General features: G+C 45.4%; 1 protein-coding gene across 1 annotated transcript in view; it reads right to left on the bottom strand.

The window, feature by feature from the left end:
- The window catches only part of INSRR (insulin receptor related receptor), an 82,009-nt gene that overhangs the window by 20,723 nt on the left and 42,496 nt on the right, over positions 1–18,790 (bottom strand). Inside the window, exons 5-11 of the mRNA XM_029581587.1 lie at positions 14,447–14,591; positions 7,817–8,031; positions 7,270–7,396; positions 6,138–6,376; positions 4,004–4,171; positions 3,029–3,218; positions 35–76 (exon numbers count right to left, since the gene is read on the bottom strand). Of these exons, the coding sequence (XP_029437447.1) occupies positions 35–76; positions 3,029–3,218; positions 4,004–4,171; positions 6,138–6,376; positions 7,270–7,396; positions 7,817–8,031; positions 14,447–14,591 (1,126 nt within the window). The remainder of the gene's footprint in view (positions 1–34; positions 77–3,028; positions 3,219–4,003; positions 4,172–6,137; positions 6,377–7,269; positions 7,397–7,816; positions 8,032–14,446; positions 14,592–18,790) is intronic.

The raw sequence follows: 18,790 nt of genomic DNA, 5'->3' as shown, positions 1-18,790 counted from the left end.
TGCTTTATTTTACACCTGATTCTGCTTCTCTTACCTTTGAGGGTTTTTGTTCACTAGTGTTACCTTCCAGGGAGGCCTGAAAGAGTCAGAGAACAAGACACAAAGGTTAAGAACATAAGACTTTGCCATACTGGGTCAGCAAAAGGTTCATCAAGCACCATGTCCTATTTCTAACAGTGGCCGAAGTACCTGGCAGGATCCCAAGGGGTGGATTCATTCCAAGCTGTTTATCCCAAGAATAAGCAGTGGATTTCCCAAGTCCACCTTAATAACGGTTTATGCATTTTTCTTCCAGGAACTTGTCCAAACCGTTTTTAAAACACAGCTACACTAATAGCTTTCACCACATCCTCTGGCAAAGAATTGAATACCTCAATTATGTGTCGAGTAAAAAAAAATATTTTCTCTTATTAGTTTTAAATGTATTACCTAGTTAACATAATTGTGTGTCCCTATTTTGTACTTTTTGAAAGAGAAAACTGATTTATATTTACTTGTTCCATTCCACTCATTTTATACACCTCTGTCATATCTCCCCCTCAGCCATCTCTTCTCCAAGCTGAATAATCTTAACTCTTTAGCCTTTCCTCATAGGGACTCATTCCATCCCCTTTATCAGTTTGGCCACCCTTCTCTGTACCTTTTCCAATTCTGCTATATCTTTTTTGAGATTTGGTGACCAGAACTGCAGACAGTACTCAAGATGAGGTCGCACCGTGGAGCGATACAGAGGTGTTATGATATTCTCTGTTTTATTCTCCATTCCTTTCCTAATAATACCTAGTATTCTGTTGCTTTCTTGGCTGCTGCTGCTGCTGCACATCGAGCAGAAGATTTCAATGTATTATCAACGATGACACCTAGATCCTTTTCCTGAATGGAGACTCCTAATATGGAACCTTGCATTTGGGTTACTCTTCCCTAAGTGCATCACTTTGCACTTGTCCACATTAAATTTCATTTGCCATTTGCATGCCCAGTATCCCAGTCTTGCAACTTCTCACAATCCTCTTGTGATTTGACAACTTTTAATAATTTTTTTCTCATCAGTGGATTTGATCATCTCACTTATTCCTTTCAGGTTTTGTTTTTTTTTTTAACCATTTTCCTCATTTTATCATAATCATCTTTTTGAAAGTTAATGCTGTCACAGTAGATTTCTTTTATGCCCTCCCTCCAATTATTGAGTCAAAATTGATCGTATTGGCATCACTAGTGGTTCCAACACTTACCTCTCAGACCAAGTACCGTGTTCCACTAAGGTCTAGGTCTAAAATAGTTTCCTCTCTTGTTGGTTCTTTTAACATGAAGCAGTCATTTATTTCATCTGGGAACTTTACCTCTCTAGAATATCCTGATGTAACATTCACCCAGTCAATACTGGGGTAACTGAAATCCCCATTATTACTGTGCTGCTGATTTTGTTAGCTTCCCTAATTTCTTTTAGCATTTCATTGTCTGTCTGTTCATTCTGGCCAGGTGGACGGTAATACACCCCCATTACTATTTTATTCCCCTTTTTACTTTCTATCCATAAATATTCAACATTGCATTTTGTTTCCTGCAGAACTTTTATCCTGTTTGATGCTCTTTAACATATAGCACCACCCCTCCACCAATTTGATCCATCCTATCATTGTGATATAATTTGTACCCTGGCATCACAGGGTCCTATTGGTTATCCTCCTTCTACCAGGTCTTTAAGATGCCAATTATATCTACCTCTTTATCCAGTGCTATACACACTAACTCTCTCATCTTATTTTTTAGACTTCTAGCATTCATATACAGACGTTTCAAAGTTTGTTTTTTGTTTGTATTAACAACCTGCTCATCAGTTGACAGGGGCAATTTGGAATCTTTTGCTCTTTGGTTAAAGGCACCTGGTCTACTTTGGCAATTATTGCAAGCTCTCTACTGGGATGTCCTATTTTCCCTGTTCTCTTAGTATCCTTCAAAGGTACATCATTCCAAACCATGCGCTTCTGAATGGCTGTCAGCTTTCCCCCATCTTCTAGTTTAAAAGCTGTGCTATCTCCTTTTTAAAGACAGCAAATAAAGAACATCCCTGGTTTAAGATGGAGCCCATCCTTTAGGAAAAGGCCTCCCTCCTTCCCCAAAACGATGCCCCGTTCCTAACAAACCTAAAATCCTCTTCCCTGCACCATCGTCTCATCCATACATTGAGACTCTGGAGCTCTGCCTGCCTCTGGGATCCTGCACGTGGAACAGGGAGCTTTTCTGAGGTGGGCAATGTCGAAATCAAATCATAACAAAAGCCAGGAATAGGTCTCCACTTCAGTCAGGTTATCCTGGAGATAATTCTCCAGCTCTAACCAGTAAGCCTTCATACTGTTGATGCAACAACCATTATTGCTCTCTGCTTTAACGACAGGGGGAAACGAGGAAAAGTGGAATTAGATTCAGACAGCAACCAATAAGGACTTTGGATTTTATGGTCTGGGAAAACAAATAAGCATGGGGGTAACTTGCTGATGTGGCAGTTACTACCCTTAACCATCATGCAACTGGATGCAACTCGAACATTGCTCTCTACTTCAAGGCCAAGAAGTAACAGGGAATTGGTCTCAGACAGCAACCAAGGGCCCCGACACTGTCGGTCTGGGAAACTAAGGAAGGGGGAGACTTGTAAGACGCAGCAGATGCTACCAAAAGACTGGATGGACCATTTGGTCCTTTTCTGCCATCATTTTCTATGGCACATAAACATGACGACAGAAAGAGACCATATTACTTGTCTAGTTTTCCCATTTACACCACTAACCGTGTGGAGATGTAGTTCCTGCATAGGGGGAAATCAGAGCTGTATCTCTATACTTGCCATGGGGCAAAACCAAGGCTGGAGCTGCCTCATGACCTGGGTGAGGTGGCAATCTAATCTAGGAAGGAGGCAGAAGATCCTATAGTGATCTAAAGCCAGGGCATTAAAAAAAAAAATAAAAAATTAGCAACGAGATTATAAAATCATAACTGTGTATATACGCCAGGGGAAGGAATCCGTCAGTACCTGGGGATAAAGATGGTGTTGTGGAGAAAGTTCTCAAACTTCTTCTGGAAGGAGCCTTCTGCCTCCATCAGCGGCCCATCCGTCTTTTGGCAGGGACAGCACTTGTCCTCGGTGTCCAGGTCGGCGTCGGGGTCCCCGCCGTCGTCATTATCGAACCTGGTGTCAGCGCTGCTGGTGGGCAGCTTCAATCCTGCAGACAGGGAAGCCAGTAGAGAGAGGACACCGCTTTACCTCGGACCGGTACATTTCAACAGCAGCCTAAAAAGTCCCATTTCCATTTCAAATAGTTTTAATCTACAAGACAGCATTCAAGTGTTGCCATCTCCGACCTCACTATTAACACAGCGATGCATTTCTTCCTAGCGGGAGGCAATCAACAGAAGTTGTCTTTCTTCAGCCTCAGAAGTCTTCTATAGCTTTTCTTTTTATTCTCTCAAACTTTAGGTTTCCTCCTTTACGGGACATTTCCCTGGTTCCTGGGGCCACCGCACTTCCATTGCTCTCTAAGGCATCCGAACCAATCTTAAACCTCTTCCCACCCCTCACCATTCAGTCAACATGAACACACACTCCTTGAGGCAAGTAAGAGAAGCCTGAGAAGAGCGAACGCAGCCATGGATCCTTGCTAATCCTTACTAAAAGCACTCTCTTCGCTCCTTCCAAGAAACATAGGAGTGAAAAGATCCAAGCGGATTACACAGAGAAGGCAGAATATCGCCGTGCACGTCACGTCACCTAGACCAAAAGTGAACTGGCATGTACGAATGTATTAAGACCATGCTTTTCCAAAGTGCAGTATTTCACAGATAAATATACATTTATTATTCCCAGTTAACTATTTTGTCTACCTCGGGAGGCTGGAGTTAATCGGGCTAAGATTGGAACTCTGAACCACGATGGATTCTGCAGGCTGCTGGCCTAGGTCTGTGGGTCCACACACACCTCTATATGGGTCATAGCAGTGCTTCCCCCTACCTTTAGTGCAGTAATCGTTCACGTAGAGCTCCGCGTCCTCCACCAGCTGCTGCCAGAGAACCAAATAGTAGGTGATGTTGCCGTTCCGCTGTGTCGGGGGTTTCCAGCGCACAATGACGTGGGAGGAAGAATTGGACATGAATATCACGTCCCGCGGAACGGTGGGGGCTGCAGAAAAAGGAGGAGAAAGGGAGAGAGAGGATGCCAACACTGCAGTTGCTCTTTCATTGATGTTTCAGGATGAGAGAACATTGGTGGCAACAGGCTAATAGGTTGGAAGCATCTTTGCTGGAGTAGATTTGCCTATCAGGAGCCACATCAACGACCAGCAGTTTGCCTCAAACCCGCAGATGTATACATCTAATAGAACTACGTAAATTATCAGTAGCACTAGGATGTTGGTACAGTCTGGAGATCAAATGTGCAATAGTTGTTGAAATGCACAGAACTGGGGGTCATTACCAAAGGGAGAGAGAGTCAGGAACGAGTGGCAGATGCATGCAATGTCCTCCCGGAAGACGTGATGAAGACAAGAACAGTCAGAAAGTTTCAGGTCAAGGTAAAACACAGGTCATCCCTAGTGGCTGGAAGATGGAATTGAAGAAAACAGGGAAACCATGGAGACTTTAGCTGTAACATTTCTGCCTAGGGGTAATCTGCACAGAGCATTTTGCTGGACCCACTGGATGGACCATTTGGGTCTTTATCTGCCGTCGCGCGCTATGTTACTACAGGTTTGTCATTGAGATTGGCGCAAAATTGATTAAGGGATGTAGCTATGGGAAATGGTTTGGGTATACGGTGTATGAGATGACGTGAAAGGATAGATACGTATAGGGGACGGAAGAAAAAAAAAATCAGAAATGTGCCTGGAATAAGTGAAAAATGAGAAAGGAAAGGGACCGAATGGGAGGAGACTGGTTTCTTAAGGCCTGCTTGCAATATTTAATATGCAATCAATGTTTTTAGACCTGCTGGGAGGATGTAAGCTCTTTATTTGCCATCATTAACCATGAGGTCCACATGCAGTTACAGTTCAGATAGCAAAGTCAGCCAGATAAACTTTGGAAGTATATTCAATGGTGCAACAGCACTAAAGCTAAGAGCCGACAACTATAGCCAGGTAACTAAGACAGGTCTTTGTCCCATACAGACTTGGCCGGCTAACTCAACTCCTACTAGTTATACCCCTGGAATGCTCCTAGCTTAGTCAGCTAGAATTTAGCAAGGATGTGCCCAAATATTAATTTAGCTGGCTGAATGCTTTTGAATATGGACCTTTATGTTACTAACATGCAACCTATTTGGCTTTTCCCCTCACTCCCCACAGCTAAGGATCCTCTGTGCTTATCCCAGGCTTTACCCCTCATTCCCCCACAGCTAAGGATCCTCTGTGCTTATCCCAGGCTTTACCCCTCACTCCCCCACAGCTAAGGATCCTCTGTGCTTATCCCAGGCTTTACCCCTCACTCCCCCCCAGCTAAGGATCCTCTGTGCTTATCCCAGGCTTTACCCCTCACTCCCCCACAGCTAAGGATCCTCTGTGCTTATCCTAAGCTTTACCCCTCACTCCCCCCACAGCTAAGGATCCTCTGTGCTTATCCTAAGCTTTACCCCTCACTCCCCCCACAGCTAAGGATCCTCTGTGCTTATCCCAAGCTTTACCCCTCACTTTCCCCCACAGCTAAGGATCCTCTGTGCTTATCCCAGGCTTTACCCCTCACTCCCCCCACAGCTAAGGATCCTCTGTGCTTATCCTAAGCTTTACCCCTCACTCCCCCCACAGCTAAGGATCCTCTGTGCTTATCCCAAGCTTTACCCCTCACTTTCCCCCACAGCTAAGGATCCTCTGTGCTTATCCCAGGCTTTACCCCTCCCTCCCCCACAGCTAAGGATCCTCTGTGCTTATCCCAGGCTTTACCCCTCACTCCCCCACAGCTAAGGATCCTCTGTGCTTATCCCATGGTCTTGAATTTTGTTACTGTTTGTACCTGCTCTATCTCCCCAGGAGACTATTCCATGCCTCTACCACCCTCCTTATGAAGAAATATTTGTTTACGTCGCTTCTTTTATGCTCCTGTGGCAAACCTGAAGCAGCTACATTTCTCACCAGATTTCCTTATTTTATTCTCACCTGCCGGCCTCGTGCGGATGTACACCACATCACTCTGGGCCCCGAAGTTGCGCCCTTCCTCTGCCGTAGTCAGCGTGATCGCACGGACAAAGATAGCGTACTGGGTCCAGGGCTTGAGGTTCATCAGTGTGACTCCAGGATCCTGGGCAGTGTTGAGCGGGAGGTCCACATCCACCACGTTCCAGCTGGTGGCGCCACACGCATCCTGGCCGAGGTACTCCGTCATGTTCTGAAAGGGGCTGCAGGGAAATCCACTTCCAAGTAAAGCATCACCCTCAGGTCATCTGCTCTCCCTATTTCAGACTCTGCTGCTCATCATAACATTCTCTTACGATTCTGTACTTTTATTTAAATGTGAATATGTAATACCTGCATAAATGTATGCATTTTTTATGGTCACACCCCTTGTTTATGGAATACTCTTTTCAAGGCCATCACTAGACTAACGAGCACCTAGGTTAGTCGATGGGGGGTATGCAGGAGTCACCCTCTCATGACATGGAAGAGCTCCACCCTACCCTCCCACTGTTAACATGGCCTCCTTCCCAAGAACTCACTTCTGCTGCCACCACACTGACAAAAGAAGTAATGGCATGGCATTCCCCCATGTCTAGCACCCCAGACAGCTGCTTGTCTCGCCCATCCTAACCAACAGACTTGACACTTTCCCCCAGTCTACTTTTCTGGCTGTCCATACCACATTCATGCATTATGTGCATCCATAGGATACCTGCATGAGGCTCAGATGAGGGTCAGCAAAATAGCACCCCCAGTTCACCTTGATCCATAACGTACAGGTTGCCCATGTATGGGAGAGTAGATTTTCAATATCATAGATGCAGTGAACACTCCTTTGGTAAAATCAGTGCCTTTTTTTCTAGATTATTGCTGCAACGTTTTGGCGATATCACATTTGAGCATATTCCACAATGCGTAGGCAAGCTGCTGCAGGTGGGTGTGTACCAAGGGTAATTAACCACCTTGAACCAAAGCGATATGTGTGGGTTAGAAATTTTTTAAATAAATAAAAACAGGAAACTTTGTCCCCCTTTGTAAAGCCCCTCCATTACTCCCATCCTGGGAGTGGCTCGGGAGGAGTCCAGGACATGAGGTCCGTGGCTTTCAAACTTACGATTCCTTATAGTGGACGAGAAAGCTAAGGAGATCCCGGTAATCTGGCGGCTGGTATCGTTCCCACTTCAGGAAGATCCGATCTGATTCCGTGATGTTGGAGATGAAATGCAGAGAATGGGTCTTACCTGGAGGGTGGGGGCAGAGAGCAAGAGAGAGAGCACATTCAGCAAAGAACCACAGAAGTCAATGCTTGGCAACCAGCAGCACCAGCAAGTGTAGGATGAGGGGCCAGAACCAGCAATCTGAGATGCTGGTCCCAATTCTTAGAGCTCTAATTCTTGCTGTGTTATGGAGTCCATGCCCTCTGGTGCAATTTTGTTTCCCAGTGCTTCAGTTCTAATCCCTGGCTTTGCCACTGGCTCACTCTTGTGCCCTCTCCTCAACTTTACCTCCCTGTACCATGGTTCTAATCCCCAGCTTTCTGGACAAGTACGAGCTTGAAGTCACAGATAAGCAGCTCATCAATAACCCAAATGTTTCATAGTTAACATGGAGATTTTTCTTCAGATTTCCGCTGCGCAGACACATGGTACTCAGGTACTCACAGGAGGCGCGGTCACCATTGGTTCTGGGGTTAATCTCCGCTTTGTTCTGCCTGCCTTTGGTGCCGGTCATCTCCTCCGTGTTGTAGATCTCTGAAAGGCAGAGCTTGGGGTTGAATGCGAAGTATATTTTGCCAACGGGAATGGAGAGGGTTTCATGGTTTCCATCCCAGAGCTGCTGGAGGTTCTGGTTGTCTAGGACGTACAAAGTGTAATTCCTGAGAACAAAACCAGGGCCAAATAAAACCCGTGCACTTCAGAAGTTTGGCCAAGCCAGTGTTGACATTCTAGACAGCTTTGGTTCCACCTATCCTCCCCCATGCATAGGAAAGTATAGTCAACTTTGCCCCATTTCTATGCTCCCACACCACCAAATCCCTCACCAACTTTGAAAAAGTAGAAAGGTCAGATGTCCTCTTAAGAGCCTACTTTCATACAAAGTTTTGATTACCTAGGTCTAGCCATTTAGAAATTGAAAAGAGGGTGATCAACTTTCAAAATGTCTTGGAATGAATGCCCCTTCAAAGTAACTTCAAGAGGCACCTATTAAAGCCCCCATTGAAATACATTGACTTGGAAGACTTTTTTGTGGGGAGAGACAGGACAGAGAAGAAAGTAAAAGTCATTCCTTAACCAGTATGGGTCTGTCCTTCTAAATACCATCTGACTGATAGGCAAACATTTTCCTTCCTAGGTAACCAATATTTTGCTGGTCCTCTAACTTGCCTTCAGCTACCAGGAGATGCTATACTACGCAGGGTCGTGAGTACACCATATTAGAACCATCATCTAGATTTTTCATCCCTCTTACCACTAATCCACAAAAACCATCCTGTAAGCACATATAAGCAAGCAAATATCTATCAATCTCTTCAGATATCCATTGCCTAATCGCTATTATATAGACATATAGAAATGGCAGAAAAGGACCAAACAGTCCATCCAGTCTGCCCAAAAAGCTTATGGCAGCATCTGCCGCACCATACAGGACACCCCCATACTTAGTTTCCCAGACCGTCAAAGTCAGAGCCCTTGTTGGTTGCTGTCTAATCTAATTCTCCTTTTCTTCTTTTCCTCCTGCTGTTAAAGCAAAGAGCACTGTTGGAGTTGCATCAACAGTATGAAGGCTTATTGATTAAGGGTAGTAACTGCCATACCACCAAGTTACCCCCATGCACTCTTGTCTTCATTTCCATCATGTAGCCTTTAGGGATCCACAATGTTTACCCCAGGCCCCTTTGAAATCTTTCACTGTTTTTGTTTTCACCACCTCCTCCGGAAGGTCATTCCAGGCGTGCACCACCCTGTCTGTAAAGACATATTTCCTGACATTGGTTCTGAGTCGACCTCCCTGGAGTTTATTTCATGGCCCCTAATTCTACTGATTTCTTTCCATGGAAAAGGTTTGTCGATTGTGCATCATTAAAACCTTTCAGGAATCTGAAGGTCTGTATCCTGTCTCCCCTGCACCTCCAGGGTATACATATTTAGGTCCTTCAATCTCTCCTCATAAGTCATTTGATGGAGAACTCCCCACCATTCTTGTCACCTTTCTCTGGCCACCTCCATCTTGTCTCTGTCCCTTTTTGAGATATGGTCTCCAGAACTGAACACATTACTTCAGGAGAGGCCTCACCAAGGACCTGCACAAGGGGATTATCACCTCCTTTTTCTTACTGGTTATTCCTCTCTATGCAGCCCAGCATTCTTCTGGCTTTAGCTATCACCTTGTCACATTGCTTCACCATCTTCAGATCGCTAGACACTATTACTCTAAGGTCCCTGTCTTGCTCCGTGCACATCAGTCTTTCACCCCCATCACATACAGCTCTTTTGGATACTGCACCCCAGATGCATGACTGCACTTCTTGGCACTGAATCCCAGCTGCCATAAACTTTGACCATTGTTCAAGCTTCCTTAAATCACTTCTCATTCTCTCTACTCCTTCCGGCGTGTTCACTCTGTGCAGATCTTAGTATCAACTGCAAATAAACAAACTTTACTTTCTATAACTTCCGCAATGTTGCTTACAAAGATATTGAACAGAACAGGTCCCAACACCGATCCCTGCGGCACTCTGCTTAACACCGTTCTCTCTTCAGAGTCGGTTTCATTTTCAATTTTCATTACACGCTGTCTATCTGTTAACCAGTTTGTAATCCACGTTCACTCCAAAGCTGTATGAGAAACTTTGCTGAAATCTAAGTAGATCACATTGAGCGCTCTTCCTCAATCCAATTCTTTAGTCATCCGATCAAAAAAAAAAAAAAAAAAAATCAGATTTGCCTGAAGGACCTTCCCATGGTGAATCCATACTGCCTCGGGTCGAGCAGCTCCATTGGATTGTAGATAGTTCACTATCCTTTCCTTTATCAGATTCTCCATTTCCCACCCACCGAGGTGAAATAATCGGCCTGTAGTTTCCAGCCTCCTCTCTGCTACCACCACCGCTCTTCTCCGATCCCTCTGCTCCAGTCCCGTTTCCAGGGATCTATTGAACAGGTCCTTCAGCGGAGCCGCCAGCCCATCTCTGAGCTCCCTCAGCATCCTGGGATGAACTTCATCCGGCCCCATGGAGTAATTTGGAGTTTTCCTAGCTCTTCCCATACATTCTCTTCTGTAAATGGGGTCACATCTACCCCACTGCCATCCATGCTTTTGTCAACCAGCATCAATCCTTCTCCAAGGTCATCTTTAGTGAACACCATGCTGAAGTATTTGTTTAATATTTCTGCCATTTCTTCATCTCTCATCACCTTTCAATTTCATTATACCACTTCCGGCCTCCCTTCTTTCTCTGATATATTCAAAAAATGTTTTATCTCCTCTCTTTACCTCTTTGGCCATCCTTTCTTCCACTTGTCTTTTTGCTTTCCTGATTTCTTTCTTTATCTCCTCATTTTTAACAGATATTCTTCCTTGTGTTCCTTTTTTTTTGAGATCCTTTATATTTCTCAAATGTTGTTCTTTTTGCCTTAATTTTTTCAGTTACCTCCTTAGAGAACCAGATTGGTTTCTTTTCTCTTACTCTTCTTTACTTTTCTAATATATAGAGTGGTTGCCTTTGTAATGGCTTCTTTTAATTTGGCCCGCCGTTGTTCTCCCAGTCTTCCAGTTCTCCCTCCAGGTACATCACCAAATTGACAAAGTCCATATTTGTGAACTTCAAACCCTGGGTCTTGGTGTGACTTCTCTGTATCCTATTTGCAATATTGAACCATAACGTCTGATGCTCACTACTGCTCAGGAGAGCCCCTACCCAAACATCAAAGACATTATCCCCATTAGTGAGCACTAGATTGAGGCTCACGCCCTCCCTCGTGGGATCCATTCCCATTCTGTTTGAGCAGAGCGCCTTGCAGGGCATCCGCTATCTCTCTACTTCTGGTAGATTCTGCAGCAGGGATGCTCCAAACCACATCTGGCAGATTAAAATCTCCAACGAGCAACACTTCTCCCTTCTTTCCCACCTTTTGGATGTCCTCGATCAGGTCTCTGTCCAATCCATCCGTTTGGGTTGGAGGCCTGAGCTCACACCAGTAAAAATGGAAGCACCACCACCACTCTTCTTAGGATGGTCCATAATGCTGCTTCTTTACACTATGGTCCTTGCAATTCAGTTGCTTGGATATTGTTTTTGACACAAAGAGCTACTTCTCCCCCTTTTCTGCCCTCTCTGTCCTTCCTTAACAATTTATAACCCAGGATGGCTACATCCCAAAGATGAGACTCCATGAACAATGTTTCCGTAATAGCAACAATGTCCAATTCCGCCTCTAATATTAGGGCCTGCAGGTCTGGGATTGTATTGCTCAAACTACGGGCATTTGTGGTCATAGCTTTCCAGCTGCTCTTCCTAGTTGCCTTCTCTGTTTTTCTGAACTGACTGTTACTTTCTCTTCCCACTTCCTGTATTAGTTAGGGGTAACATTCCACCTTCCCTGGCCACCTCCTAGTCCCTAATTTAAATGCCTGTTAATGTATGCTCTGAATTTTTCACTTAGCATCCTCTTTCCTGCCACAGACAGATGTAGGCCATCCTTACCATATATAGTCCATACACGGCCCCAGACTCCAATGTATCCAAATCCACATTCCTTACACCAGGTCTTGAGCCCGGCATTGAAGTTTATCTATGTGGCATGACCTTGCCTTTCCCTTTCTATGAACAAGCAATACTTCTGAAAAGGTAAGAGTGTTTGGCATGTGTCTAATTGGTCCCCAGATGGATAACATTGATATCAGCCTTCTTACTTTCTTCTATAATTGCACTGATCACCTGGGTTTGCATTTCTATTGGCTGAGCATCCTGGAATGCATTTAACTGTTGTGTTCCCATCAAACTGAGTTCCCAAATTGGTTCCTCTGATGACAGTCTCCCAGAAGAAGCAGCTTTGTTTTACGACATTTGACCATGTTGGAGGGTTTCTGGGGGCATTGGGTGACTACGTCCCTTTCAGATATCACTTCGTGTTCGGTTGCTGGGGCTTGTGTATTTTCCAAAGCAGAAAAGGCATTATGTAAGCGTAACAATTGAGAGAGGGTGTCTCTTCATCACGGGCCTTATTCTGCCAGAGCCGATTGTAATCCAGTTTTTCCTGGGATTTTGAATCTTGGATGTCTGACTTCTCTGTGGGAGTGAGGGTGGGTAATTCAGGATGCTGTCCAGTTGGGGAGATTGGGTGTCTTATAGTCACATGTCTTGTTCTACCAGATACCACGGTAAACCATTTATTCTTGGGTTTCCGAATCTTCTGAGGAAGCTGAAGAAGATATTCTGATTGCATCAAGATAGGGCAGGTGTTTTTGAAACCTGAGCAATTCCTCTTTCAAATGCATCACCTGCTTTTTCATTGCAGACAGCTGAAAACAAATTGGACAATCCTTAAGTTGCCAAATGGTAAGCCTTGGGACATAAGCACCCCAAACGTTACACTGAATAAAAGCCATTCTGCTAATAGTGACTATTATACAAGTTGTTAGATTAGTAATATAGCCTTATTATTCACTTAACCAAGTCCTTACAGGAATTATTTAGGAAGAAAAAGCCTAGGGGTGGGTAGGAAGAACCAAACAGCTCCTGCAGATAGCAGCTCTTTGTTCTATAAACTACAAACACACTTATTTCAATACACTAGCCAAAAATCTAAAAACACTAGCTAGATTAATAGTTAGAGATATCAAAACATGCAACAGGAAATATAGGAGAAAAAGAGAACAATGTCAGCAAGAAAGCAGTCTATATTATGGCTAGCAAGTTAAAAATTAACTTCTCTGGTCCCAAGCACAGGTATCTGTCTCTCTGAACAATGCTCTCTCTTCTATTTAAACTCACTTTGTACTCATCCCTTCCAGAGCGACTGCTGGTCTTTGCTCGATCTACCTAAAGCAAACCTAATGCGAGGTCAGAGGTCATGCAGTTACAGACCAGAAGTAGCACAAAGGGTGGGGGGGGGGGGGGGGAAGATGCCCGGAGCTGCATATGTGTTAGATTGTGTTTTGTAAAGCAAAGATCAAGAAACCTGAGGGGAGGGGGTGGGGGATGGGACATGAGATTGAAGAGGGAAAGGGAGGTGGAAGGGTAGGAAGAGAACAGAGGGGGGGGGGGGTAAATGATGGATAGTGAGAGAAGAAGATGGGTAGGAGGAGGCAGCAGACTGCTAACTGGACAGGATAGCCACAGGATCGCTTTAACCACTTTAGTGGCTCCAGGCAAACTTTCATGGATAGATCTCCTTTAGTTTTTCCCATATTGACCTTCAGCCTCCCTTGCCTTCCCAACCCCGGCACTCTCCTCCTCCATCCCCCATTAATCCGATGCTGTCGGCCCACTGCTGCATCTTTCCTTCTCTCTGTGCTGGCTGACTGAAGTGCAGCCACACGCCATCTCCTCCCTCCAGCTCACGTGGGCCAACGCAAGTACACCTCTACCTTCTTTTGGCCTATGAGGGTCAAGGCAAGCTTGACTCTAATCTTCTTCCGGTCTACAAGGGCCCCCGAGGACATGGCATAAAGTTGGGTAATTCCTTCCGGCCTGTGAGAGTGCAGTGATAAGTACCTTGCACTGGGCGAAGGACCGGGGCAAAGGCATTTGGCATCCTAGATCAGTAGTTCCCAAACCTTTCCTGGGTACACCCCCCAGCCAGTCAGGTTTTCAGGATGTACACAATGAATATGCATGAGATCGTTTTGCATGCAATGGAGACAGTGCTTGCAACTCTCTCTCTCACACATGTGTTCATTGTGGACATCTTGATTAGCTGGGGCTCTCTAGTTTTGGGAACCTCTGCCCTTAGGTGAACTTTCAAGCCTTGCACCCAACCCCTACTCCCCAATTCATTTTTGGGTCCATTTGAGTTAACGCTTGCTACCAGAGATTTTGATAAACTCAACAATTATTCTCCAGATTGCTCCCACCAGTTGGGAGGGTCTGCATTGTGCTTTTTCTGGCTTTTGGGAAAAGGCTGATCCCAATGTAGCGTGCGCTCCCACTTCAAAAAGCGCAAAATGTCTGAGCTGTCCGGTGAAGCTCGTTCCAATACAGCGCCGGCACGACAGGGGAAGGACCGATTGCCAGGCAGACCAGAGCGCCTGAAACGCCGTGGCCCATCAAAGCCGCACGTGGGCCTTACCCGTCCACCATGTCGTCTCCCCGGATGAGCTTGAGGTTCTTGAAGAAAGACAGGGAGACCAGCGCGAAGGAGTGCTTGATCTTCAGGAACCCCGTGATGGTCTCTACGAGTCCCAGGCTGGCCTGCAGCTCGGAAGCAAGATTATCTGCAGGCAGAGGGCAAACAGTGGTCACAAAGACAAAAAAAAAAAAAGCATCTCAAGGAAAAAAAGGGTCATGATGCGACCCTGGAAGGAGATAACCAAAAGATGTCTATATTCTGATTTTTGTAAAGCTATCCAGAGATGTAAATTTCTAGTTGAGTGGCAAGAAGTTGTCTCTTGGGATAGCTTTATGTTTTATTTTGATTTTTTTGTGTTGTACTTGTATTTAATTTTTAATTAAATATACAGTATTTGATGAGACAAGAAAGAAGTACATATGCAGAAAAAAAAAATCCAGGAACTTAATATAGCATTCTTAATACATACATCATAAGCAGCCACAACTAGAGAGAAGCCAGCAACATAAAAAATAAAAAAATACTTAGGGGGCTAGGCAAAAGAAACAGGTAAAAAAAAAGTCTAATGTCTGGATTCACTATCTTACATTTATACCAAACACTTGACTATCATGTGATAACTCATGTCTGACTTTAAGAGTTCAGAAAAAAATCTTAACTGATATAGCTAAAAATCCCCCAAACTCTAGTTTACCACTACCAATACCACAATGCAGTTAACAAGGAAGTGCCAAAACCTCATGACACGCCAAAATACATTTCTTCCTATGCTCGTGTTGGCCTAGTCAAATCGGGAAATAACCTTGATTTTTTTTTTTTTTTAAACTTTTGAATAATGCTTGATGGTTCCAAAAAGACAGATGTAATGTAGAGTTCCAATCTTGAGGGAAACACAAAAGTGATCAGCAGGCTGGCCCCGGTCACATCGTCTGTAGACCTCTCAAGGAAGCCAGTTGAGTACAAGCTGTGCGTTGAGGTATCGGCTAATCCCCTATCACCACCTGATTGCCCTCGACCAATTTCTTCTCAGAAGGGCGGGGGCAACCCCTCATCAGGGACTCATAAAACTTCCCTAAGAGAATGGTTAAAGAGCTCCAAGTGGAAGAAGCAGGGGGATAGATATCAGTGAATTCAGCGCATGCCAGCTCAAAAATCAAGCTGACTTTTCCAGGTTTTTCGACCTGCGATGCACAGTGCTCTTCTTTTGAATCAGACTCATCTGAACCGAATTCAATTGTATAGTACAAATCTCTAGCTTCCCAATTTTCTTATCCTGGAAATCTACACCGGCTTCCAGAGTTTGAAAATGAGGATGAATATCTACCAGTGATGCTAAAGAAAAATCCATCTGTTCAAATGAAGCCACGGCGTTCCATAGACGTTTCAAAGTGACTTCGGGGAGTTTGATCAACGGGACTCATCTTGAATGCCGTAATGGCTGCATGCCCTTCTGGGGAGCAGTTAAGGTTGCCAACGGTCTGGATTTTCTCCAGACAGTCCAGATGTTCAAAACAGTGTCTGGAAGCTGGCCGGAGGGTTAAAATGTCCAGAAATTGTCCAGATTTTAACCCTCCAATCCAGCGCAGCAGCTGCATTTCAAACACTTGCCTGAAGTGGCTGTTGTTTAACGCCACAGCCAAAGTTGGTGCGGAGGAGTTGCTTGAAGCCTAGCACATGCCTCTTCTCCCTGCTATCTTTGGTAGCTAAGAGATCCTCTCCTACCTACGGCAAATCAACATGAGGCCTAGCAGAGGCCTATGTCATCTCTCTTCTCTTGGCCATGGCACAACAGGAATAGGAGCAATAGGGCCTTTTGCATCTTCCCTATCTCACCTGCCGCATAACAGCAAGAAGCTCAGCAGGTCCACCGGTATCTCCCTTTCCCTTCCACCTGCCTGGGCAATAGCATGCCACCCTGCGCAACAGAAGAGGCTCAGCGGGGCCCTTAGCATTTCACCCCATCCAACCATGGCACAACAGGACACGGCCCAACAGGGCCCATATACACTTCCCCTCTCACCGCAGCATGAAGAGGCCTAGTGGGGCCTTCAACATCTTCCTTGCTGCCCGCAGCAGGAACAAGAGGCACAGTGAGGCCGCTGGTGTGCTGAAGCAGAGGAGCCTTGAATGATAGAGCCTGTTGAGGAGAGGGAGAAGGAGAGAGCCGTTGTATGTGATTGGGAGAGAAGTGTGTGTCAGCCTGTGTGCATGGCAGGGAGAGAAAGTGTATGAGGAACAAAGAGCACCTTGTCTGTTTGAGGGAGAGAGAGTCAGTGAGTGTGAGAAAGCCAGTGAATGTCAGCCTGTGTGTGGGAAGGAGAGAAAATGTATGAGGGACGGAGAGTGACGTGTGTGTAAGGAAGACAGTACCCATGTATTTGAGGAAGAGAGTGCCTGGTGTGTGTATGAGGGAGAGAGAACAAGTGTGTTTGTGTGGATATTTGAGGGAGAGTCAGTGAATATAAGAGGTTATGCCTTTGTGGGAGAGAAAGTGTGTATGAAGAAGAGAGCATGAGTGTGAAACAGCCTGGGGGGGGGGGGAGAACCTGTGAGTGTGCATGTGTGAGTGAAGGGGGCATATCCGGTGTGTGGAAGAGCCAAAGTGTGTGTGTGTTAGGCAAGGAGAGAAAGCCAACATGTGTGTGTGTGTGTGTGGGAAGGAGAGAGCACCAACATGTGTGAGAGCCTGTGTGTGTGAGAGAGAGAGAAAGACGGAAGGAGAGTGAGCTGTGTGAGAGCCAGTGTGTGTGTGTGAGTGTGTGTAGGAAGGAGAGCGCACTGTGTGTGTATAGAAAGGAGAGCGTGCCAACGGAGGAGAGAGCGCCAACTTAGAAGAGAGGGCCAACGTATGTGTGTGTGTGTGTGTGTGTGTGTGTGTGTGTGTAAGGGAAGGAGAGAGCACCAACATGTATGAGACAGCCAGTGTGTGTGTGTGAGAGAGAGAGATGGAAGGAGAGTGTGCCAACATGTGGGAGAGAGCCAGTGTGGGGGGGGGGGGGGGAGGCGAGAGCACTGTGTGTATGTGTGAGAGAGAGACGGAAGGAGGGCGTACCAATGTGTGTGAAAGAGCCAGTGTGTGTGTGTGTGTGTGAGGGAAGGAGAGAGTGCTGTGTGTGTGTGTGTGTGTGTGTAGAAGACAGCGCCAACGTGTATGAGAGAGCCAGTATGTGTGTTTGTGAGGGAAGGAAAGAGCACCATGTGTAAGAACCAGTGTGTGTATGGGGGGGGAGGAGAGAGCGCCAGTATGTGTGTGTCTGTGGGAGAGAAGACCAGCGAGCAGGAGAGCCTGTGTGTGTGTATGTATGTGTGAGTGAGTGTGTGCGCGCGCGCGTGAGAGAGAGAGAGATTGTGAAAAAAGTAGAGCTAATGATTGTAAGAGTCTGTGAGTTTGTGTGAGAGAGAGAGAGGTGTGCATGAGAGAATGAATATGTATATTAGGAATTTTGGGTATATGAAAGAGAGAGGATAAAGTGTGTACCCTTCCTCTCTCCCACTAATCCACAATAATCTTAGGGTGACTGGAAAGCAAAAGTTCCCAGGTATGGAGAGCTGGAGTTATTTTTTACTCCTATTTGTTTTAACTATTGGATGTTATGAGATGTGTCTGCTTTTTGACATTTTATTGATGCTTGGTAATTTTCTAAAAATTTTAATATGTTATTATTTATTGGATGCTGGTTAATTCATTAAGGGGTACATTTTTAAAGGCCTATACGGGCGTCCATATGTGCGCGATTCCCGGCAGGCACACATGGACATGCCGATTTTATAACATGCGTGTGTTGCTGCGCACGTTATAAAATCTGATAGCCGCGTGCACATGCGCGCCCGATTTTGTACTGGCGCACGCATGTGTGCGCTGGTTCTAACCTGTGCACGCAAGGGGGGTTATTTTATTAAAAAACGTGCGGCGACGCAATCGGGCCATCCCCAGTTCCCTCCCAGTCCGCTCCAATTAAAGGAACGGACTGGGAAGGAACTTTCCCCTCTCTCCTCCCCAACCTCTAACGCCACCCTAAACAAACTCATTTTTGTGTGTCTGAAATTACCCGCTCCATGGAGTGGGAGTAAGTTCTGCGCGCCGGCAGCCGGCTGGCGCGCGCTGTCCCAGTTGACTTCCACCCTGCCCAGACCCCGTCCCTTTTTAAAGGTCGGCACGTCCGCCATTTTGGCGCGCGCAGAGCTTTAAAAATTAGACCGTAATCATTTTGAAATATGTCTTTTTTTTAATTTATTTGTATGGTTTTAATATTATGATTTTTATATTTCTTGGTTTTATTTGTTTTATGAGGATTGACAATGTTTGTTTTTTCATTTTTGCTCTACATACAGAGGCTGGCTTTT

The sequence above is a fragment of the Rhinatrema bivittatum genome, chromosome 16 (assembly GCF_901001135.1).
Source record: "Rhinatrema bivittatum chromosome 16, aRhiBiv1.1, whole genome shotgun sequence".
Lineage (NCBI taxonomy): Eukaryota > Metazoa > Chordata > Amphibia > Gymnophiona > Rhinatrematidae > Rhinatrema > Rhinatrema bivittatum.
The sequence above is the reverse complement of the archived record's forward strand: the minus strand, read 5'-3'. Positions and strand labels throughout refer to the sequence as shown.